Below are 25,185 nucleotides of genomic sequence, written 5' to 3' on the forward strand. Positions count from 1 at the left end.
AGTATTCTGCATGGTTCCATGTCCTGCAGTGTTTCTTCCATGTGCAGTATTACAGGCATATGGTCGAATCCAAATCATTTTCAACTGTAAGGTTAAGTGTGCATGTGATGCTCTTGATGAGGGCTATGCCTGAGTTGGGCCTGTGCAGGCACATACATGGGGATGTGCAGCCCAAGTATAATGTAGTTTAGGCCTGGTGTATGTTCGTATAGGTTTTTGCCATTAGAGGCATGTATTCGTGAATTCCAGTTGGGGTGTTTTGCATTTAAATCTCCAGCGGCGATTACCTAGAGCACTATGTTGAGAACTGTACTGATATCCCATGTTACTATGTTTTTAGGAAGATTGTCTAGTGATACCAGTGCAGTGTTAGCTCTTTGAACTTGACCCTGACAACTGTAGCCTCTAGTCGCACAAGTGCAGAGAGCTCAATGTTTGTGTGTTCTATGTCTTTGTGTGTCATGATGGCTGTGCTGCCCCCTTCCTGCCGTCCACTCGGTTAGTTTGATAGATGCAATAACCTGGGATGTTTAGCTGTTTGTGAGGCATAAGTAGTGTTTCATTCACAAGGGTGATTTGGATACCCTTTCGCTCCATGAACACAACCATTTTGGTTCTTTTGTTTACAATCCTATTGGCATTCCAAAACAGGATCTATGAGTTTGTGTTGGTGTTTGCATTTTGGGGCTGTTGCAGCGTGTTATCCATGTATTGGTGTAAACACTGGTATGATAATAGTTTGCATGTTGGTCCAGTTGAGCAAGGCCGACGAACTGTGTAAAGAGTTGTGAAACACACCCCATAATCTTCATGGCTACTTTGATGGTTGTGAGTGCATGGAATAATGTCTCCATTATTCTTCGGAATGTTGACTTAATGTTGGGAGTGTCAGCTTATGGGTTATTGTTTGTGTTGGCAGATGCTAATACTTTTGTTGGTGTCTGGTGTGGTCTGGCTTGTGAGTTAGCTGTTTGTGGAGTAGTTGTGGGTGCCTGTGTGGTCTCTGTGGTGAGTGGATGTTTTGTACGGGTCGTTGGATTGATTTCAGAGTTATGTATGTGTATATAGGTGTCCTGTTGTCTGTGTACTTGTGGTGGTGTGATCATGTCTCCCTTTTCTGGTTGTTTCTCCTCATCCACCTTCTCTGGTGTTGCGGCTGTCCCTGTGTAGGTGCATTTTCTGTAACTTGTGGTGGGCTGCAATACATTATCTCGGAGGGGAGGGGGTGGTAGGGTAGGTTAGTGGCGTTATTTGTGTCTTGTTGTGTAATCAATGCGGGTGTGGTATTGGGTGTTGGATGTCTTGTCTATGTGTCTCTTGCTGTGGGTTTTTGTTATGTGGGTGCGCAGCTCTGAGTTTCCTCGCCCTTCCCTGTGCTGCTGGGATGCCAGCTACCACTCCAGCAAAGAATATGCCACTTCTTACTGGCTGCGGGGGCAGTTTTGGAGCTACAGTGGTGATAGTTTTTACATGTTTAGCTATTTTGTGCCTCAGAGCCTCCTTATAGGCAATGCACTCCCTGCAGTTAGGAGGATGTGCCTCACCACAGTTGGCGCATTTGCGTGATGCTGTATGGAGGAGTTTGCAATGTTGGGTTGTGTGACCACCAACCCATTTGTGGCAGCAGGGAGCGAGACTGCATCGAATACCTGTATATGTAAAGTGCTGGCAGTTGCGGCATTGTTGGGGGGTGCACGGCGTGTTATACACCTCTGCATGTACGACATGTAAAGAAATAATTTCATCTTTAGCTGGTTGCGTGATTTGTCCACGTTGACCATCTCAACCATGTAGTTGTGCGATGGTCTCTCTGTGCCAGATTCAGTCATTTGATTTACATGATTGCGTTCCCAGCCTAGCGCAATAAGTTCGTCGTGTATTGTTTTGGTTGGGCTTAAAGCGTTTACCCCGTCGTTGATCACTTACTGCTGTCTTTATTAAGGCGGCTCTGTACGTGAATTATTCTGAAAATACCACACACACACACACGTGCGCGTTGTATAGTAGATGTATGATACTTATTATGAAACCCAGTTGTAATTTTACAATTGATATAACACCCTTGTTTCCCCTAACTTGATAAGAAACATTCACGTAGTAACCTGCTGTGGACATTGGTAGATAAATGAAAACCAAAAATAAACAAATGATAACAATAATCGAGTTTCAAACATGGGACACTAGCCACTGTGCCTCCATTTCAGCTGAGATTATTGCGCATTAAAAGGCCTATAAACCGCATCGGAAACTTTGACTGTCATTTTCCCAGAAACGGTGGATCGTCTACAGGTAAGCCGAGACGTGTTCATTTTTTGAGTCCTTTTCCTCTGAGCAAAGCTTCTGGGAAATTGGATTAAGGCACTTGCCGTGTTCTCCTCACTAGTATCTGCAGCAGCTGGCCGGTGGCCGGGTTTTGCATCTAAGACTCTACATTTAGCAAGCAGCAGAGAGAAGAGAATTAAAGTTCAGTAAGAAGAAATAAACTTTGTTTACCAATGAAAATGTAATTCTTTCAGAAACAGCAAAGTATTTGGCTGATCATGCGAACAGATTGGATGTTGTATTGAAAAGAGATTGGAAAGTGAATATCAGCAAAAGTAAAATGAAGGTAATGGAATATATGATTAAATTAAATCAGATGATGCTGAGAACATTGGATTAGGAAATTGGACACTAAAAGTAGTTGAGGAGTTTGCTATTTTGGCAACAAACGATGGCCAAAGACTTGAGGATATAAAATACAGACTGGCAATAGCAAGAAAAGCATTTCTGGAAAAGAGAAATTTGTTAACATCAAATGTAATTTTAAGTCTTAGAAAACTTTTCTCGAGGTATTTGTATGGGTTGTGATCTTGTACAGAAATGAAACACGAATGATAGCAGGTCAAACAAGAAGAGATTAGACAAGCTTGAAATGTTGAAAATTAGATGGGTAGATCGAATAACAAATGAGGTTGTGCTGAATAGAATTGGGGGGAAAAGAAATTCATGATACAATTAGAATAAAAGAAGAGAGTGGTTGATAGGACGCATCCTAAGGCATTGAAGGCTCATCAGTTTGGTAAAGGAAGGAAGTGTGGGACTAAAAATTGTACAGTGAGGTTAAGTTTTGAATACAGTAAGCAAGTTGTTATGGATGTAGGTTGCAGGACTTGGGCAGAGATATAGATGCCTGCACAGAGTAGAATAGCATGGAGAGGTGCATCAAATCTCTCTTCAGGCTGAAAACAAAATGAATTAAAGAAGTTAACATCACAATAGCAGCCACGGGGTGACCATGATGAACTGGGAACATAATAATGTCTCAGCCCTTAGCTATGACACACCATTTACTGCAGGATGTCACTTGGTTTTTACCCAACTTGTGTGCATGAATAACACAAATAGAGTTTTCATTTGAACATTTGGACCTTAGTTATACTACAGAGAAGCAGCTGTAGTCCTGTCCACAAGATTACCTGGTCACTGTAGGTGAAGAGACAGCAGCAGTGTGAACTCTGAAAGCTTTAAATGTATTGTCGGCTCAGGTAAATTATTTTCTGTCTGTACGTGACTGTGTGTTCATCATATACCTTGGCATGTATTCCAGGAGGACTAGGTACAAAGAATGCTGCAAGCATGACAAAGGTTCTGCCATGTTTTGTAATATTTTAAATTCATGAGAATGATTTCTTTTGGCTTAGGTGATAGACATCTGGAACTAAGAATGCTTTATCAAGCTGCAGGTTAATAATTTTTTTCCTGTTACACAATACCCTGACTTATTTAGCAATTACAGATTGATAATTAGTTCCTAGAAACAGCCTCATTGTTGCATCATCCGCCTTATTTATGAGATCTGTCAGCCCTGTCTATATTCTCTTTCCTAAACTAAAAATGCACCTCAGTGGTTCAAGATTTGACTCAATGCAAGAGATCCCAAAGAATGTGTCGAACAGACTCAAGACAGTTTCTAAAGATGATTTCTAAGGCCATGAAACTGAAAAGTTGAGATTAGCAGTATTAATTTCGTTTGGATCCTATATAGAATAAATAAACAGTGAAGAATTATATTGAATTTTGTGTTTCTTTATTTTGATTGCTTATTGATCACACCAACTATGTTGATCAATGACGCGGAAATGTGGCAATTAGATTATCTAAACAGTCTCTGGGAGATAAGAAGTATAGATGTGGTAGCACAGTAGTTAATACACTGGGTTCACATATGGGAGCAGCAGAATTCAGATCACTGCCATCCAGATTTAAAATTTCTGTTCTTTGCCAAAATAACTAGCAGTGGATGTCTGTGTGGTTCCTTTGGAAAGACCATGACCAAATTCCTGCACCATTCTTGTTCAGTCTGATCATATGGTATGTTTGTCTATAATGACACTGTGGTCGGTGGGACATTACATCCAAATCGTCAGGGAAAGAGCAAACATTTATTCCCTTTTTGCTGAAGTTGTTCTGACTGAAAACAGTCCTGTTCTTGTATTACTTGTTCCTCTCTATACAGCTAAGGAAGACAGAAAAATGAAACTACAGTAAATAGCATGTAGCACAAAATCTCCATGCAGTTTAATTTTTAACATTTTTTGAATTAAGGTTCACTAGAAACTTTATTTATGTATATACGAGTATTTTCTAGTGTGAGAAAATTAGACAGTTAGAATGCTAAGAACAGTCCTCAATAACATTTAGGAATTTATGTTTTGGGAAAACCCAACTTTAAGATCAACTTTACTTTTGTGAGTGTATTAACTTCTGTTATTATTATTATTATTATTATTATTATTATTAGTAGTAGTAGTATTAGTATTATTATTAGTATTATTATTATTATTATATAATTGTATTGCCTTAGGACCACTTAAGTCATTCATTTGCTGGTCATCTTCTTTCATAAGGGCATGTTTCATTCCTTCTGAATTGCCTGATACTTTTTCATTCTCTCTGATCTTTTCCACCTTTCCTCACCTGTAAATACCCAGTCCACTGTGCGTCATTTGTTTAATTTTTTGTTTAAATCTTAAGTCCTTGATTTTCAGTTTTTGAAATTTTCTGTTTTGTTTTGAACGTAATCCAGGCTTCTACATCTACATTCATACGTACATTCTCCGCAAGCCACCATATTGTACATGGTAGAGGGTATCTTGTACCACTACTAGTCAGTTCCTTCCTTGTTCTGTCTGCAAATGAAATGGAGTGAAGGAAACAATGATTACCTATATGTGTCTGTACAAGCCCTAATTTCTCCTCTCTCTTCTTTGTTGTGCTTACACAAAATGTAAATTAGTGGTAGTAGATTCGTTCTGCACTCAGTTTCAAATGACTGTTCTCTAAATTTTCTCAGTAGTGTGCCATGAAAAGAATGTCACCTTCCTTCCAGGGATTCCCATTTGAGTTTATGACGTTTTTCTGTAAAACTTACATGTTGATATAATCTACCAATAAAAAATCTAGCAGCCTGCCTCTGAATTTCTTCGGTGTCTTCCCTTAATCCGACCTGGCTGGAATCCCAAAATCTCCTGCAGTACTCAAGAATGGGTCACACTAGTATTCTGTACATGGTCTTCTTTGTAGATGAATCACATTTTCCTAAAATTTTTGCAATAAACCAAAGTCGACAATTCGCCTTCCCTACTACCATCCTTACATGGTGATTCCGACATCACGCCAACATATTCAAACTACGTACCTGTATCAAGCAGTATGCAACTAGTGCTGTATTCAAACATTACAGGATTGATTTTCCTACTCATCTGCATTAATTTTCATTTTTCTACATTTAGAATAAGCTGTCATTCACAACACCAACTAGAAATTTTGTCTGAGTCATCGTGTATTCTCCTACATTCACCCAATGATAACACCTTCCTGTACACCACAGCATCCTCAGCAAACAATTGTAAATTGCTACTCACCTTGTCTGTCAGATCATTAATGTGTATAGAGAATAAGAGCTGTCATATTACACTTCTCGTGGGCACACTGACTGTGTTCTTGTCTCTGATGAACACTCACCGTCAAGGACAATATTCTGGGTTCTATTACTTAAGAAGTCTTCAAACCACTCACACATCTGGGAACCTATTCCATATGCTCATACCTTTTTTAATGGCCTGCAGTAGGGCACCATGTCAAAAGCTTTCCAGAAATGTAGGAATAAGGAATCTACCGGTTGCCCTCCATCCATGGTTTGCAGGGTATCATGTGAGAAAAGGGCAAGTTGATTTTAACATGAATGATGCTTTCTAAATTCATGCTGATGTGTAGACAAAAGCTTTTCCATGTCAAGGAAATTTATTGTATTCAAGCAGAGAATATGTTCAAGGATTTTCCAGCAAAGCAATGTTAAGGATACTGGACTGTAATTTTGTGGCTCCATTCTTTTATCCTCCTTTTGTATGAGAGTTGCTTCAGCTTTCTGTGAATCCCTTGGGACTTTGTGCTAGGTGAGAGATTCTCGATAAATTCCTGCTAAGTAAGGGGCAAATGAGTACTCTCTGTAAAACCAAATTGGAATTTCATCTGGGCATGGCGACTTGTTTTCAGCTGCTTTAGTTGCTTCTCTGCACCAGGGTTGCCTGTTACTATGGTCTCCATATGGGATGCTGTACGGTGGTCAAATGATGGTACGTTTGTACAATCCTTCTGCATTATTGACTTCTTAAATGTGAGATTTAAAACTTCAGCTTTCCTTTTGCTGTCTTCTATCACTGCAAAAGACTGGTCAGTGAGTGACTGGATAGAAGCCTTTGAATCACTTACTGCTTTTACATAGGATCAGAATTTTCTCAGGTTCTTGGCAAGATCTGATGCTAAGGTATGACGGTAGTAGTTGTCATATGCTTTAGTATTGGCCTGTTATCATCTGTGCACTGTTTTTTTTAACCAAGAGTGCAACAGTCTCTGCTTCCTCAACAATTTCTGAATTTTGTTGTTAAACCATAGTGAGTCTCTCCCATCCTTAATACACATACTTGGCACATACTTCTCCATTTAAACTTTGCCCATACTGGCTTAGTTCTAATTCTTCCATACCATCTCCAGTTTCTTTGATCTATCCTACTTGTTTGAGATTCCCAAGTTTCTCCATAATTCGTCTTGTTGATCTGTTTTCTGGTGTCTTCATGATGTGACCAAAGAAGAAAATCCTGTATCTGTAATTGGCTCCATATCACTCTACACCACTTTAGGACTGTTGACGATTTTTTAAAAAATCGAGAATCTGACGCGTTGATATTTTAAAATATCGTTATCAGTTCTTGATATATTGAAGGGGGGGGGGGGGGGGGGAGTATCGCTATATCAACGGATAAAGCTAGCAGCGATTTATTATTATATGTTCTGTACATCAACAAGCTAGCAGCCTGTGTATCCCCCTTAGAGCAAGAATTAAAAGGAAAACTATGAACGTTCACACTTGAGGTAATGACCACGTTGCAAACAATGGTAACTGCATGTAAGTGGCACAATAAATGGTGCCCGATGGGGTCCGCTGTTCAGTTTCATCACATATCGGATTTGTCTGGAACACTTCATTTCGACTTCCCTGTTCTTCTTTTTTTTCCTACCAGCTCCAGCGATCTAGCACTAGCAGGTGTAGTGCAAAATTGCGTGGTGAAGCTAAACATTGCAGTTGAGGTTGGAAGCGCTGAGCGCTAACTGCATCAACATTTCCCCTCATATGTCTCTGTCCGCTACAGAGACCAAACATGTCATTTAGATATTGTTCATCACTTACAGCAACTGTTTTGAAAGAATGCTGATGTGAAGAAATAGCACACTAGTTGTGGTAAAAATTGTTTTTTAACACAACTGGTGTGCTATTTCTTCACATCAAAAATCTTGTTATTCCATTCGCACCACCAGCGCAATTGGATTTCTTGTTTTGTGCCACCTGTACTTGTTTCACACAGTCAAAGAGAAAGACTGGAAATGATAAAAGCTCAAAAATAAGTAAAACGCCTTCACACAGTGAAAGTAAAATTATGTTCTACTCTAGTTTCAAAAGAACAAGTTCAAACATTTACCAAAAATTGTGAAAAAATGTATTATAAAATGAAAATATTCACTCTAGATATTGTCAATTTGATACCGATATATCGGGGGAAAAGCTATTGCCAATATACATAGATATTTTTGGAAAAAATATCATTATATCAATATTTTATTGGCAGCCCTACACCACTTCATTTGGCACTGTTCTCCATTGTCTTCCTTTTCTGCCTGGTTATTTATTTTGTGGTTCTGAGAGAGAGAGCTCTGAAAATATTTAATTTTTGTATTTCATTAGTTTTTAATATGTTCTGTGTTGAACTAGGCTGTTTCAGAGTATGTATTTGTTTCAATTACAGCTTCAAAAACCAAGTACTAGATGAGAGAATACAACCATTATGTAAGCAACTAGTTATAAACAATCCACGCTCTGGCAATGTAGGTTCCTTGCTCCACGTGTTCCTGAGCCGATCAAGTGAGCTCCTGGCATCTACACAGACTGAAAAGTAAGTAGATAATGACATGTATAAAAAAATCTTATAACTGATCTTTACTACTATTTGTCAATAAGAAAAACTATATTCTGTGATGTAATTTGTCACAGTGGTGCATAGTAAAAGGGAAAATTGTAAAGCATGAAATCTAAACATTTGAACATGGGTGCATATGAGGAGAGGTATTAATGTAAGTCAGTGCAGTTTTTGTGTTTGATTTCTTGTTGTTGTTGGTGGTGTTGGTGTTGTTTTTTCAGTCCGGAGACTGGTTTAATGCAGCTCTCGACAGTAGTCAAATCTGTGCAAGCTGCGTCATCTCTGAAAAACTGCCGCAACCTTAGTCCATTTAAACCTGCTTACTGTGTTCATGCCTAGTTCTCCGTAGTTACAATTCTTAGCCCTCACACTTGCCTCCATTATCGATACCAAGGCTACAGTCTATTGTGCTCACATAGGTCAGATTTCTGTGGCGCCAGTTGAGTCTGTCAGTAGATCGGGTTTCACTAGGCATGGCCTGCACATCAATAGGTATGGAAAGGGGAGGCTGGCAAAGCTTATAGGTGACAGTGTAGTGAGTGGTGGTGGGATTACTCATGGAAAAATTCCTGTAGTAGTTGGTGTTAGAGCTGCACATTTTTTAGATTGAAGTCATCTGAAGGTATACTTGCTTAAAGGAAGTCTCTCTAATTAAGGGATCACTTTCAAAGGATGCCATGTTTCCAAGTAGAGAAGGAATTGGCATATTTCATCAAAATATAAGAGGTATTAGAGATGAAGTTAATGAACTGCTTATAGATGTTGACTCTGAAATTATTGGTATATCGGAGCACTGCTTAAATAATTTGACAATTCAGAGGCTTCCTTTACCAGGATACAGATTAGCTGGCTGTTTTTCAAGGACTTCGTTGCAGAGTGGGGGAGTGGCCATGTATGTAAAAAAGCAGTATTGCATTTGAGTCCATAGACGTATCACAACACTGCACTGAACAGATATTTGAATGTTGTGCAGGTGCAGTTGAATTTACTGAAACTAAACTTCTAATTGTTGTTGTTTATAGGCCCCCTAACTGTGACTTAAGAGCAGTTCTGCTCAAGATAGAGGCTTCTTGATTCACATTGTAGGAAGTACCAGAAATTAGTTAAATGTGGAGACTTCAATACAAATTTTGTATATGATGGTGCAAGAAACAGGATGTTGGTAGATCTCCTAAATTCATATGATCTGATGCAGACTGTGTTTTTTCCAGCTAGGGTGCAGGAGAACAGTAGCACAGTCATAGACAATATTTTTATTCATTCTTCATTACTAGATGGGCATTCTGTTAGTAAAAGGGTGAATGGCGTTTCAGATCATGATGCACAAATTTTAACACTAAGTGGCTTTTGTACTCAAAAAAAGTCATATAATTACAAACTATGTAGGAAAGTTAATCCAACAGCAATAGACAGTTTTTTAAATCTCGCCAAGGAACAAAAGTGGCAGGATGTTTATAGCGTTGATAACATAAATGATAAATGTAATGCTTTCCTTAACACATTTCTCATGTTCTTTGAGAGTTACTTACCATTAGAAGGTTCTAAACAGGGAACTGGCAGTTAAAGGCAGCCAGGGTGGCTGACTAGTGGCATAAGGATATCATGTAGAACAAAGCGGCAATTATATCAAAATGTAAGAAATAGTAACAATCAAGCCACAGTAGCCCATTACAAACAGTACTGTAAGATGCTTAAAAATGTTATTAGGAAGGCAAAGAGTATGTGGTACACAAATAAAATAGCTGATTCAAATGATAAATTAGAACCATATGGTCAGTTGTGAAGGAAGTGTCTGGTCAGCACCACAAGGTTGACAATATAGTGTCAGTTGTAGTAAAAATATTTCTGTTACTGATAAATCAGATATAACATCATTTTCTTGAGCATTTCCTGGTGAATTAATTAAAAATTTAGTCTCTACAGGGAATCATATAACTCCTTTCCGAGATTGATGTGTGAAATACTCCTCTGTGATACAGGCAAGGGGGAGATTGAGTAAATAATTAAATCACTGAACACTAAGGACTCTCGTGGATATGATGGAGTGCGTAGCAGAATATTAAAGTACTGTGCTGCACACATTAGCCCTGTACTTAGCCATATTTGTAATTTTCCCTAAGGAATGGTCAGTTTCCTGAATGTTTAAAGTACTCAGTAGTAAAGCTGCTTTATAAAAAGGGAGAAAGTGATAATGTAGACAATTTTAGATCTGATTCTATGCCATCAGTGTTTGCTAAAGGTATTGAAAAGGCTGTGTATGTAATGGTAATTGATCATTTAATATCACACAATTTGCTATCAAATGTATATTTTGGCTTTAGAAGTTGTTTAACAACTGAAAATGCTATATTCTCTTTTCTGTATGAGGTACTGGATGGGTTAAACAAAAGATTTTGAACACTAGGCATATTTTTTGATTTAACTAAGGTGTTTGATTGTGTTGATTACAAAATATTGCTCCAGAAGTTGAACCATTACGGAATACAGGGAGTAGCTCACAATTGGTTCACCTCTCACTTTACCAACAGACAACAAAAGGTCATTATTCACAGTGTTGAGAATGGTTGTGATGTGGGGTCTGAGTGGGGTACGGTCAAGTGGGGGGTGCCCCAGGGATCAGTGTTGCGGCCACTCCTGTTCCTTATTTATATAAATGATATGCCCTCTAGTATTACGAGTAACTCTAAAATACTTCTGTTTGCTGATGACACTAGCTAGGTAGTAAAGGATGTTGTGTGTAACATTGGCTCGGTTTCAAATAGTGCAGTTCATGACATAAGGTCATGTGTTGTAGCAAATAAACTAACCCTAAATCACAGTAAGACTCAGTTTTTACAGTTTCTAACACACAATTCAACAAAACCTGATGTCTTAATTCCACAGAATGGACATATGTTAATGAACTGAACAGTTCAAATTTCTAGGTGTTCAGATATATAGTAAACTGTCATGGAAAGCCTACTTTCAGGATTTTGTTCAAAGACTTAATGCTCCCATTTTTACTGTTCGAACAGTATCTGAAGTAAGTGATTATTTGACACAAAAATTAGTGTACTTTCCTTATTTTCATTCACTTATGTCATATGGTATTACGTATATTTTGGTGTAACTTTTCCCATTTTAAAAGGATATTTTTGGCTCAGAATCAGGTGGTTCGGGCAATAAGTGGTGTAAGTTCACAAACCTCTTGTTGACCCCTGTTCGCGAGTCTGGGTGTTTTGACACTAGCTTATTCTTTACTGTCATTTCTTGTTAACGATATCAGCTTATTGCCAAGAATAAGCTGCTTTCACTCAGTTAATACTTGGCCGAAATCAAACCTGCATTTCGGTTGGACTTCCTTAACTCTTGTGCAGAAAAGTGTGCAGTATACTGCTGCATCAGTTTTCAATAAGCTACCACAAGAATTCAAAAATCTTAGCAGTAATCCATGCACTTTCAAATCGAAACTCAAGAGTTTCCTCATGGGTCACTCCTTCTGTTCTGTTGAGGAATTCCTTGACGCTGATTCTTATTGTATTGTTCATTGCATTTACTTGAACTTATGGCTTGACTTTTTTGGGTTCATAAACATTTTATTTTTATCTGTTATTACTTTTAAGTTGTAATTTGGTATACTGACATATTCCATGACCTTGGAGATTTGCTCCTCAATTTGGTCCTATGGAACTTGAGGTGTAAATAAATAAATAAAATCGAGACAAAAACCTTCAGAAAAGACTTCCTGACACAAAGATTCGTATTAGTTGTTAACAAATTCCTTATTTTACAGGAATGCTTTTCTTGCTATAGCATCTGCATATTGTAACATATCTACTTCGTCCATCATCAGTTATGTTGTTGCCGAAATAGCATAACTCATCTACCACTTTTTAGTGTCTCATTTCCTAATCCCGTTCCCTCAGTATCACATGGTTTAGTTGAACTTCAGTCCATTACCCTAGTCTTATTTTTGTTGTTGGTCCTCCTGTAATCTTTCTTCAAGACACCATCCATTTCATTCAACTGCTCTTGCAAGTCCTTTGCCATGTCTGGCAGAATTGCAGTGTCACTGGCAAATCTCAGAGCTTTTACACTGAAGCGCCAAAGAAAATGGTATAGGCATTCATATTCAAATACAGAGATATATAAACAGGCAGAATACGTTGCTGTAGTCAGCAACGCCTATATAAGACAGCAAGTGTCTGGTGCAGTTGCTAGATCAGTTATTGCTGCTACAATGAGTACGAGACAAAACAGAAAAAAACCTTTCACATACACAAGTGGAACCAAACATAGAAATAATCTTCACTGCTTCTCTGTGTAACTTGGGAAATTCTTCCTTCGGCAAATTCTGGTAGTATTGGAGCAAACCTTTTGTATTGTAAAACACATCCTTTCAGTGAACATCGCTTTGCAAATCAATTAGTTCGAAATGTAAATCTGAAGGCGCACTTTCAATATCCATCGAAAAAGGTTTCACAGAAACATCGAGAATTGGCTGCAGGTAGGTAATTTCCTGAAACAATAACAAAGCCAATGTTAATAAATGAAAGTAATGTAAGCCGTTGTTTCGAAGTACTAAAATGCGATAGATTTTAATAAACACGTAATGTGTACTATTGGTTTTAATGTAATGTTACACTTGCATATGTAACGCAATCTCCTTTATTTAGCTGTATGTCATATACCGGCACATTACCTGGAATCGGTCGTTAAACGCATTTTCAAGGGACTGTAGCACCTCGACGTATTTTTCAAAGCGCGCTCCTTCCTACACAGATGCTGTCAAACAAAAACATAGTACCGTTTTGATTAGAGCGGTTATAAAAATCAGGCTGTTTTAATACAGGTACAATTTATATCTCACTTACCTAGTTCAGGAAAGTGTTACGTATTTTTCTCTGAAAGGTTGTTTTTGAGGAGCTTCAGTTTATACTGGAAAGCGTTTATTTTGCTGATCATATCATTGATGAGATTGTTTTCTTTTTGGAGTTTCAGACTTAAATCATTTAGGAGAGCCATAATGTCTGCTAAAAATCCTAAATCAGCTACCCATTCAGGGTCATGAAAAAGTGGCTCCGGACGTCCTTTGCTCTCCAAAAACTGAGCCACAGTGTGGCGTAGTCAAAAAATTCGGGAAATCACTTTCCCTTTGCTCATCCAGCGCACCTCAGTGTGGTAGGGAATATCTGGATACTCCTCTTCAAAGGAAATCAAAAATTCTTTGAATTGACAATGAGTGAGTCCAAGAGAACGAATGTAGTTCACAATATGCACCACTACCTTCATCACATCTTGAAGACCGATAACTTTCGCACAAAGAGCCTCTTGGTGTGCAAAACAATGAACGGAAGGTAAATTCAGCATGTTAAGTTTTTTCCGCAGTAGGCCAATAAACCCTTTTGCTTTACCGCACATTGCTGGTGCCCCATCTGTGGTTACGGAAAACAGCTTTTCCCAAGGGAGTCCTATTCCTTCAGCTGCCATTTCAACAGCTGCTAAAATATCCGCCCTTGTAACAGTGTCCTTCAACGAAATAATATCCAGGAGCTCTTCTGTTACATGTAGGTCATTGTCCACGCCACGCAAAAATATTGCTAACTGAGCTGGTCGTTAATATCCGTGGACTCAAGTGCGATGGAGTACGCTAGGAAGTTTTCAATTTTGGCTGCCAGTTGTTCATGCAAATTCTCAGCAATGTCGTTGATTCTCCGATGTATTGTCATTCTGGAAAGTGGTATTCTGCTGTACGCGGGAGCTAATGTGAGATTCATTGTCTCTACTACGTCCAACATAATGTTTTTTATTAATGGCCCGTCCATAAATGGCCTCCCAGCTCCTGCTAAATGTAGAGCAACTTTGTAACTAGCTTTGAGAGTCATTTTGCAACACCCCTCATCTTCTTCACCCTAAAGCAGAGAAAAAAAGATATGTTAGAAATAATTTATGCGAAAACGAAAACTAAGGAATCTAAGCAAATGTTATTTCGTTTCGCATGACCTTTAACCAAAATATACATGCTAAAGTACTTGCAACAAACCTCGTTTGTAGATACAGAATTCTCTTCTGCAAGAGTTTGCAACTTCCGTAATTCTTCCTCTAAGGCATCCCCTGTTATATCACTATACTTTTCTGAATGCAATTTGCTGTAGTGCCTTTCAATAGACGATTTTCTGACACATGTAATTAGTGTACCGCAGATTACACATTTGGCACAAAAAAGAAGGAGAGTTCCCATTCCGGTTTAAATTGACTTTCGGCAATTTTCCCTTTTTTTTGGAGCAGATGGTTCCATTATTCCGGTAATTGTCTTGCGCTTACGTATTCCAATGTTGACTAAGCCGTCTGGCAGTGCATTCGGCAGCGCACAGCGTCGGCCTCACCTAGCAAGCCGAGTTGAGGCGAAGTATGCCGAGTTGAACCAATGCACTGTGCAGGCACTCGCTGCACCTCGCTTTGCACGCGTGCGGTTTTCCGTGTTTGTGCGGCCCTGGGCTAGAGCATCTCTCCAAGATTTCAATGCGCATTACAACTGCTTGTGTGGGCATTGTTGGTGAAGTGGCAAACATCAAAATGAGCAGAAAAGCACATGGAATTCATTGAAGTCTTGTTTGCTGGTTCTGCTGCTCCCCGGGAAGGCCCAACAGCAGCTGCCCACTTACGAACAATGTTCGTTGGATCCCATATCTGCACGTGTAAACTAATTTCTCATGACAATGCAGAGTGGATGACTTGTCTAAAAGTTCCCACACACCTGTCTCCTAGTTGCCCTCTCTGCATGTATGCCATGGTGGATAATTTGAATCGTAACTTGGAGCGATACTCTATCCACTGATGTGTGTGTCATTTTTCTTTGTATCTTGCAGTTTTCTCCCAGCTGTCTTCTGAAACTATGGATATACTTATGAACAGCCGCCTTTAGTGAATTAGCAGTCTAGTTAAAAGTTGATTACTTAACTCTCTATGGTAAATTGTTGATTTCTTAGGATGGATAGAATGTATGACTGCTGTGTACGGACGCACTGGCCACTGTTAGTGAGCAGCTGAACTTGTTGATGGCCACGATCAGCCGTCTTTAGGCTGCTGCCTCAGAGTGTAGTGGCAGTGGGGAATCTGGTGCGTTGCATGGTACACCCCAAGTTTTACATGCTTCACCCACGGTCCCTGCTGTCAAGACATCTTCACGGGTACCGGGCACGGTTGGACCACCCTCTCCCCAAAGGGAGTAGCGGGTTCAATGGCATTGGCGTCGCACGAGGCAGAGGGTCAATGTGGAGGCTGGCAATGTGGTGTCACCCGCTCTGCCTGTGAGTGGACATGCGGCCGCTCCTTCAGCAAGGTCCAAGCAGGCACACGGGGGGAGGGGTTTATTAGTGATTGGGAGCTCCAGTGTTAGGCAGATGATGGAGCCCCTTAGGAAAATAGCGGTCAGGGAATAAGGCCAGTGTTCACTCTGTCTGTTTGCTGGGGAGACTCATCCAAGATGTGCAGGAGGCCCTGCCAGCGGCGATAGAGAGCGCTGGGTGCACCCAACTGCAAATTGTTGCTCATGTCAGCACCAATGACTCCTGCCGTCTGGGTTCAGAGGTCATCCTCGGTTCATACAGGTGGTCAGCGGAGATGGTGAAGGCGGAAAGCCTCGCTCGTGGGGTTGAATCTGAGCTAACTATTTGTTGTGTCGTTCCCAGAACAGGTCGCGGTCCTCTGGTTTGGAGCTGAGTGGAAGGCTTAAACCAGAGGCTCAGACGATTCTTTGGAGATCTGGGGTGTAAATTTCTCGACCTCCGTTATCGGGTGGAGAAATGTAGGGTCCCCCTGAATAGGTCAGGTGTGCACTACACGCAGGAAGCGTCTACAAGGGTAGCGAAGTACGTGTGGAGTGCACATGTGGGTTTTTTAGGTTAGAGAATTCCCTCCCTATGCCCAACAAGGCATCTCCTGAGACGCAACAAGGTAGCAGTAGGCAAAACATAACAGGGAATGACAATATTAATGTGGTAATAGCGAACTGCAGGCGCGTCTATAGAAAGGTCCCAGAACTGCTCTCATTAATAAACGGTCACAATGCCCACATAGTACTAGGGATGGGAAGCTGGCTGAAACCAGATGTAAACAGTAATGGAATTCTAAACTCACATTGGAATGTATACTGCAGAGACAGACTGGACAGTGAAGGGGAGGCTTGTTTATAGCGATAAAAAGTGCAATAGTATCGAAGGAAATTGACGGAGATCCGAAATGTGAAATAATTTGGGTGAAAGTCACGGTTAAAGCAGGCTCAAATATGGTAATTGGATGTCTCTATAGGCTCCCTGGCTCAGCAGCTGCTGTGGTAGAACACCTGAAGGAAAATTTGGAAAATATTTCGAGTAGATTTCCCGGCCATGTTATTGTTTAGGGTGGAGATTTTAATTTACCACATATAGACTGGGAGACTCAAACGTTTATAATGGGTGCCAGGGACAAAGAATTCAGTGAAATTTTTTTTGAGTGCATTATCGGAAAACTACCTTGAACAGTTAAACAGAGAACCGCCTCATGGCAATAACATATTAGACCTTCTGGTGACAAACAGACCCGAACTATTTGAAACAGTGAACCCAGAACAGGGAATCAGTGATCATAAAGCGGTTACAGCATCAGTGATTTCAGCCATAAATAGAAATACTAGAAAAGGCAGGAAGATTTTTCTCTTTAGCAAAAGTGACAAAAAGTAGATTTCAGACTACTTGACAGCTCAACACAGAAGTTTTATCTCGAGTACAGATAGTGTTGAGGATCAGTGGACAAAGTTCAGAACCATTGTACAATATGCATTAGATGAGTATGTGCCAAGCAAGATCGTAAGAGATGGAAAAGAGCCACCATAGTACAACAACCGAGTTAGAAAACTGCTACGGAAGCAAAGGGAACGTCACAGCAAACATAAACATAGCCAAAGCCTTGCAGACAAACAAAAATTACATGAAGTGAAATGTAGTGTGAGGAGGGCTATGCAAGAGGCATTCAACGAGTTCGGAAGTACTATGGTCTGACTTGGCAGAAAATCCTAAGAAATTTTGGTCTAATGTCAAAGCGGTAGGTGGATCAAAACAAAATGTCCAGACACTCTGTGACCAAAATGGTACTGAAACAGAGGATGACAGACAGACTAAAGGCCGAAATACTAAATGTCTTTTTCCAAAGCTTTTTCACTGAGGAAGACTGCACTGTAGTTCCTTCTGTAGATGACAGAGGGATAGAAAAACAATTAAAACTGCTCAAAAGAGCGAAGGCCGCTGGACCTGATGGGATACCAGAGTACATGAAGGAACTTGCACCCTTTCTTGCAGCAGTGTACCGTAGGTCTCTAGAAGAGCATAGCGTTCCAACAGATTGGAAAAGGGTACAGGTCATCCCCATTTTCAAGAAGGGATGTTGAACAGATGTGCAGAACTATAGACCTATATCTCTAATGTCGATCAGTTGTAGAATTTTGGAACACGTATTATGTTCGAGTATAATGACTTTTCTAGAGATTAGAAATCTACTCTGTAGGAGTCAGCATGGGTTTCAAAAAAGACAATCGTGTGAAACCCAGCTCGCACTATTCGTCCACGAGACTCAGAGGGCCATAGACACGGGTTCCCAGGTAGATGCCGTGTTTCTTGACTTCCATAAGGCATTTGATACATTTCCCCACAGTCGTTTAATGAACAAAATAAGAGCATATGGATTATCAGACCAATTGTGTGATTGGATTGAAGAGTTCCTAGGTAACAGAATGCAGCATGTCATTCTCAGTGGAGAGAAGACTTCCAAAGTAAGAGTGATTTCAGGTGTGCCGCAGGGGAGTGTCGTAGGACCGTTGCTATTCACAATATATATAAATGACCTTGTGGATAACATCAGAAGTTCACTGAGGTTTTTTGCGGAAGATGCTGTAGTATATCGAGAGGTTGTAACAAAGGAAAATTGTACTGAAATGCAGGAGGATCTGCAACGAATTGACACATGGTGCAGGGAATGGCAATTGACTCTCAATGTAGACAAGTGTAGTATGCTGTGAATACATAGGAAGAAGGTCTTTTATCATTTAGCTACAATATAGCAGGTCAGCAACTGGAAGCAGTTAACTCCATAAATTATCTGGGAGTAGGCATTAGGAATGATTTAAAATGGAATGACCATATAAAATTAATCGTCGGTAAAGCAGATGCCAGACTGAGATTCATTGGAAGAATCTTAAAGAAATCCAGTCCGAAAACAAAGGAAGTAGGTTATGGTACACTTGTTCGCCAACTGCATGAATACTGCTCACCAGTGTGGGATCCATACCAGATAGGGTTGATAGAAGAGAGAGAGAAGATCCAACGGAGAGCAGCGCACTCCTTTACAGGATCATTTAGTAATCGCGAAAGTATTACGGAGATGATAGATAAACTCCAGTGGAAGACTCTGTGAGAGAGACGCTCAGTAGCTCGGTATGGGCTTTTGTTGAAGTTTCGAGAACATACCTTCACCGAGGAGTCAAGCAGTATATTGCTCCCTCCTACGTATATCTCGCGAAGAGACCATGAGGATAAAATTAAAGAGATTAGAACCCACACAGAGGCATACCGACAATCTTTCTTTCCAGGAACAATACGAGATTGGAATAGAAGGGAGAACCGATAGAGGTACTCAAGGTACCCTCCGCCACACACCGTCAGGTGGCTTGCGGGTGAATATGGATGTAGATGTAGAACAACCATGTATTCTTACACTACAACATTAATATTGTATATTAAAACATCTACAGCTAAATTCTAGCTTTATTAACATCTGTCACTATGTTGTAGCATTCGTAATCAGCAGTCTTGGAATTGCTTAAGATTGCTTATCAGGCAGTTCTGTACATCCATTTTAATATAAAACTGCTGCCAAATGATCCCAAGCGACTCAGCAACACTGAAATCTTTGGATTACCATAAAGGTCCTACATCAAAATTTTGTTGCCATGCTGTTTAAATAACTGTAGAGTTGAATTGAACAAATTATAGCCGTCATCAACTTACTCATTAGTATCCCATTCTGACTCGTCATCATTTCTGTCTGGACTTAGAGAACTCCATGACCAATCCTCTTTATTGTTCTGTTGTTGGACCCCTTTTGAGGTGGTTTTGCTGCAGCTGTTATCTTGTGTGCATATGTTCTGTGAAACTCTTTGATCTTGTTCTGTTTGTTATCATGCATACTGTCCTGTAATTAGGTAATGATATCCATGTGTTCACTTTTGTAGAACTGATGCTGCACTATTCCTAATATTCTGTCTGCAGTAAAATAACTTCCATCCTTCAGTATCTTGGTTAGTCCTATACAAGTTGAAGTTATGCAGTGTGCTTCCCCTTTCCGTTTGGTATAAGTTGCTACGAAGAACAAAATGTTCAGGCATCCCTGTTTCTCTGCAATCACAGAAAGCATTTGCCCACCTTTCATGTTCTGCGTGGGTGGACAGGATAAGGACATTTTTCAGTAGTGAGATATGTGGTTCTCTTAGTCTGTTCATCCAGGTACAATCATAGTGTGTCTTAGACACTTCAAAAAATGTTATGTATTCACCTACTGATAATTCACTCATAACAGTTGCACAGTCATTAATCTGTTCTCCAGGCTCTGACTTGGATTTTGTTAGTAATAATTATCTCTGTAATTATTTGGCCTCTTTCTACTCCATCTCGATTTACCAGTGGCCCGCTATTCCGTATTGTACTCGAACGTCGATCAGGCAGATTCTCAATATTACCAGTATATCCTCAATAGATGTACAGCAGATTTCAGTTGGATTTTTAACGCACTAAGCAGAGTATACACGATAGAAAGGAAGAAGGCTAGAAAAAGAGATGAAAGACAAAGTGGTACAAGGTGTAGGCCGATAACAGAGACTGAAATAAACGTTGACAGGAAGTTTAAGAATGTTGGAGATACAAGTTTAAGGTTTGTACCATTCAGAACCAAAAGTGAGGACCAAAGGATGCTAGAGCTTAACAATATAAATCTGGAGAGTCTTGTCGAGTAATTTCTACTACTATCAGCTCCGTGTACTGGTCCTGATTGTTACCAACCAGCTACCTCACCATCCTCTGTCAATAGTGTCATCTAAACACAGTGTGGAGGGGAATAGGGTCACTGCCTTCCCCGTTGTTAGATTTAAAAGACCTTGAAGCCCCAACTTCTCACTGAAATAATTCCTCAGTTGGCATCATGAGGTTGAGTGCACTTCATTTCAGACCTTCCAGCAAGGAAAAAGCCCTTGAACCCGTAAGCCTTGCATAACAGACACATGATGACCATTTAGCTGTGGGGGCAGACTGTAGACTCATTCTGTAGTATCAGTATATTGTAGATGTGGGTTTCACATAAATATTTAATTTTTCAATTCATAAAAAGACATTGGTAAGTCATGCTTTAGAAAAGGGAAAAGGGGGGGGGGGGGGAGGAGAGAGAGAGAGAGAGAGAGAGAGAGAGAGAGAGAGAGAGAGAGAGAGAGAGAGAGAGAGAATGAATTGAGGAATTTTACTGGTGGTAAAGTGAATAGTATTTCACAATTAACTAAATAAAAATAATTAAATATTGTCACTATGTAATAATGTGCTATATGGGTTCCCTTAAAGTACTTCATGTTAATGGTGTGTATGTCACTAGTACTTGGAATAAAATGTGACTTGTTAACAGACATTCAAAATTACTGATAACTTTTTGCATTTGCTGAAAAGCTTGTGATTAGAATTTTCAAGTCTTCTCCTTGTCATAAGCCTTGTTTTATTTAGCACTAGTATTCTGCTAATTAAACTACACACACCAAGCTAATTTCTCGGGTGGTGAAGACTCATATTCAGCCTTGCCTAGACCCAAATCTCCATCTGGCCACTCTTACATAAGTTTTCTGCAGTTTCATTGCAGAAGACAACATTTTAATGCAAGTACAATCATAGCTTTGCAGAATTCTTTGGAAAAATCCAGTTAATATTTGAAATATAACACAGAAATAAAAAGTTAACAGATTTTTGTATTTTGCAGCAGTATGTTTAGCTGGCAGACATACAATGCATTGTTTATTCTACGCTGTGTCACAAAATATTTAATTGAATCTATTAAAGAAGATGATGTAATTCGTCAGTTCGAAGCTCGACCACAGGAACAAGATGGTATGTATCAGACTTTCTGGAACATAAAGTATTGTTATTGATAATGACTCCATATATATTTTCCTATAATTGTATGAATCAATGTGTACATTTTCAGGGTTGAAACAAGTGGACGAGCATGTGAGTCGCATGGAAATTTTTCTTGATTCCTTGCTTGAGATTGTTGTGGACGTACCTGTAAAGTAAGTAAATTGAAGTTAGCAAATATGTACATACTGTATACATAAATTTAATTCAGGAATTTGTTAAATGCATAAAAAGACGAATGGACTAACTAGTACTCACCCAGGGCGCACAATTCTCAGTACTGCTGACATACACAAAAACAAATTGTGACAGCACTCCTAGCTGTTAGAATTGCATATTTTTTCTTCAGTGGTAAAAGGAAAAGTAGGAGAAAGAGGAAATAGTTGGGAGAGATCAGGGATGGTGATGAGAGGGGGGAAGTTGGGGTCAGTCAGAACCAATCTTTAGAGTTCTCTGAGGAAAAATGGAAGCAGAAATGAAGGAAAAAGTGTCTTAGAGTACCAGTTTTTACAGATAGAAAACTGCACTTTGTCAGCTTCAGTTCAGAGATGATGGAAAGGATGGATAGAATGAGAGGTAGAGGTGGGTATTCAAAAAGAAAAGACAGTGACAAGTGGAGATCACAAAAACAAACAAACAAACAAACAAGTAAGTGTTAATGTAAAAGTGGAGAAGTGCAAACAAATTAAAAAATAAATAAAAATAAAGAATTTCAAAACAAATGTTAGTGGAAGAAGGAAAATGACGGAGTGGAGAGCTGAATGTAGGTTGAGCCAAGAAGAGTGATAGGATTAGATGATATGTTGGAGAACAAGTTCCTGTCTCTGCAGTATAGGAAGCCTTGTGTTGGTTGGGTGTAACTAAATGGCCCACAAGCCATAGCTGGCCTCAGGAGTTATGCTGCTGAGCATGCTCAATGACTGTATAGTGGGTGTTCATATATCAGTTCAGATGCAAAACTGAGTATCATTGGTAAGCATAATTGGGACCTTATATTGACCATTGGACTCCCCTCTAGATGTTACCAAAAACTTAACTGAAAACCTCAGCTTATTAGTGTGTATGCTCCTCAATTGTACTCTCATCATACTGTCAACAATGAAAAAGACTTTAAATCATCTAACAATACATTGAGACAATTATAGTTGTGTTAGTGGTTAGCTGGACAATACTTCCTGTGACACAAATGCTTTGTCTGAAGACCAGACAGTTCAGAAATCCACCCATGACTGAAATATATTAGAGCTAATGGCAACAAATAGACTTGACTTCTTTTAGGATGACCACATTGAAACTGGTATCATCAATCATGGGAAATAGTACCAACAATGATTACCAGGGTACACAGGCTAACTAAATCAAGCAGGAAGATGTGAATTTTATGCAAAGTAGATGAAGAGGCGGTGTGTGAAGGCTATATCGGTGGCATCAAAATCAGTGTCCAGACTAATGAATGGCACAGGAACTGAAGTTAAGATAGCAAACCAAACAAAATCAGAAATACTGAACTCCATTTTCAGATTGTTACTTTACAAAGGAAGAGAAAGGAAGTACTGCTCCAGTTTGCATCTTGCACTGCTGCAAAGATGAGTGATTGACCAGCTGCGATATAGTCGCATATATGAACAGTGATCCAATACTGTCAAATGTTTTTTATTCCAGTCTTTGATCACAATATCAATTCTTTTGACAATGGCCGGTATCAGTTAGTAATGACCATCCTCAGATCTGCAATATAAAAATATATACACCTAGTGATCAGTGTGTCTTTCAACACAATAAAGCATTACGTATCACGATATACTATCATACAACCATGGAAATGTACAGATAAAATACGGTAAACTGTACCTTTTCTACACCATGTCCTAAAATGATAAGGCTGTAATGGCATCGTCAGAACATATAAATGTACTCAGCACAGCATCGTCACATAGATCTAAAATAAGGCGTAGAATAGGTCACATTGTCCACACAGTCATTTTTGCAACTGGTTACTGAAGTACAGTTGCTACCAGAAATATGTTTGGCTACATCCTACATAGATGTCGCTACTGTGGGCTTAGATGTAGTCATCATTTACGTAAGAAACATAATCTGATAAAAAAAACATTGGGTAAAATACATGTAGCAGACTTTTAAATATTGATAACTATTATAGAAACCAATTGTGATACAGTAAAAGATGAATGCAGTTACCCATATAAAATTATTAAAAGGATATATATATATAAAGATAATAGGTCTGACACTTTTATGATGAATTCACGGTCAAAAATTAATATACATAATACATTGCCTGTAGCAACTCATAAATTACCTGTGAAAGATGAAATGTCTGTATGACAGCTGAAGGAAAGACAGATCAATGATCAGCACCCTCTGTTGGGTCAGTCGCCAGGATGTTATGTAGGCGCGCACCGATCATAAGAACTTAACCACTAGAAGGCTTTACATACATCGTGATATGTCTCCCACAGAAAACGTGTAAACAACATATTAACGGTCAATAAATAAAATTGTCTATTCTGGCCATACAATCCATGAATAGGTAGGACTTAATCAGTTACAGGATTAGAGCGATGAATGTAAGGAAGTAAGGCAAATGCCTACTGTTCTCAACATAAATCATCAAGCAAGGCTAGGTATAAATACACGAGGCATTATTTAGTTATCATAGTACGTTCTGAAACAAAGCAAAGTAGGCGTTGGGCACAAAATCGCTTTGTCCAGTGAGTACCCTAGTAGGCTCATTCTTTTTGGCCTTGTAAATCTCCAACTCCTCCAACAAGTCGAGAGCGCGACCCTTCTCTGCCCTGTGTAGAATATGCATAATACAACTTTCAATATTGCCTACAGTGTGGCCAGTTTCTGCCAAATGCATTCCCAATGTAGTTTTGTTATGTGTCTGCAAATGCTCCCTGAATCTTATTTAAAAAAAAAAAAAAAAAAAAAAAAAAAAACGGCCACTTTGACCGATATAAAATTTACCACATCTACTACAAACGATCTTGCAAGCCCCAGAACTGTCAAATTTATCAGAATCATTACTCAAAATATGTTTTACACGGAGTTTCGGAGTATTGTTAACTTGTAAACCACATCTAACCTTAGATTTACTCAAACACTTTTCTGTTTGTTGTGACATTTTTCCGTAAAATTTCATTGGAATAGTTTTCAGGATTTCTTTATTATTTCTTTTTTCTAGATGATTGTGGATCTGCCTACAATTTACTGTCTGTTTTTTAATCCTATTGTATGGGCACGTAATATCATTTGCTGAGAAACTGTTGGATACTGCAATTTGCTTTAATATACTAAGTTGTCGGCCAATGGTAACTGAACTAGTCGGTGGATTATAGAGGTGAAAAAGGCCCTTTTATATCATGGCGGATGGCATGAACTGGCTCCGATAATAGTATTTGTACATGTAGGCTTTCTAAAAATCGAAAATTTGTCAGTTGTCAACCTTCTTAATAGTAATGTCTAAATAGTTG

The 25,185-nt window shown here is 39.3% G+C and overlaps 1 protein-coding gene across 2 annotated transcripts in view; it reads left to right on the forward strand.

Annotated features, from left to right (window-relative positions):
• Nucleotides 1–25,185, forward strand: part of LOC126183468 (dymeclin) — a 165,837-nt gene that overhangs the window by 34,876 nt on the left and 105,776 nt on the right. Inside the window, exons 2-4 of one of the 2 annotated variants that reach the window (XM_049925479.1) lie at nucleotides 8,343–8,489; nucleotides 21,534–21,661; nucleotides 21,759–21,843. In XM_049925479.1, coding sequence (XP_049781436.1) covers nucleotides 8,343–8,489; nucleotides 21,534–21,661; nucleotides 21,759–21,843 — 360 coding nt within the window. The remainder of the gene's footprint in view (nucleotides 1–8,342; nucleotides 8,490–21,533; nucleotides 21,662–21,758; nucleotides 21,844–25,185) is intronic. The other variant, XM_049925480.1, reaches the window with a different exon arrangement.

The sequence above is a fragment of the Schistocerca cancellata genome, chromosome 4 (assembly GCF_023864275.1).
Source record: "Schistocerca cancellata isolate TAMUIC-IGC-003103 chromosome 4, iqSchCanc2.1, whole genome shotgun sequence".
In the NCBI taxonomy this organism is placed as follows: Eukaryota; Metazoa; Arthropoda; class Insecta; order Orthoptera; family Acrididae; genus Schistocerca; species Schistocerca cancellata.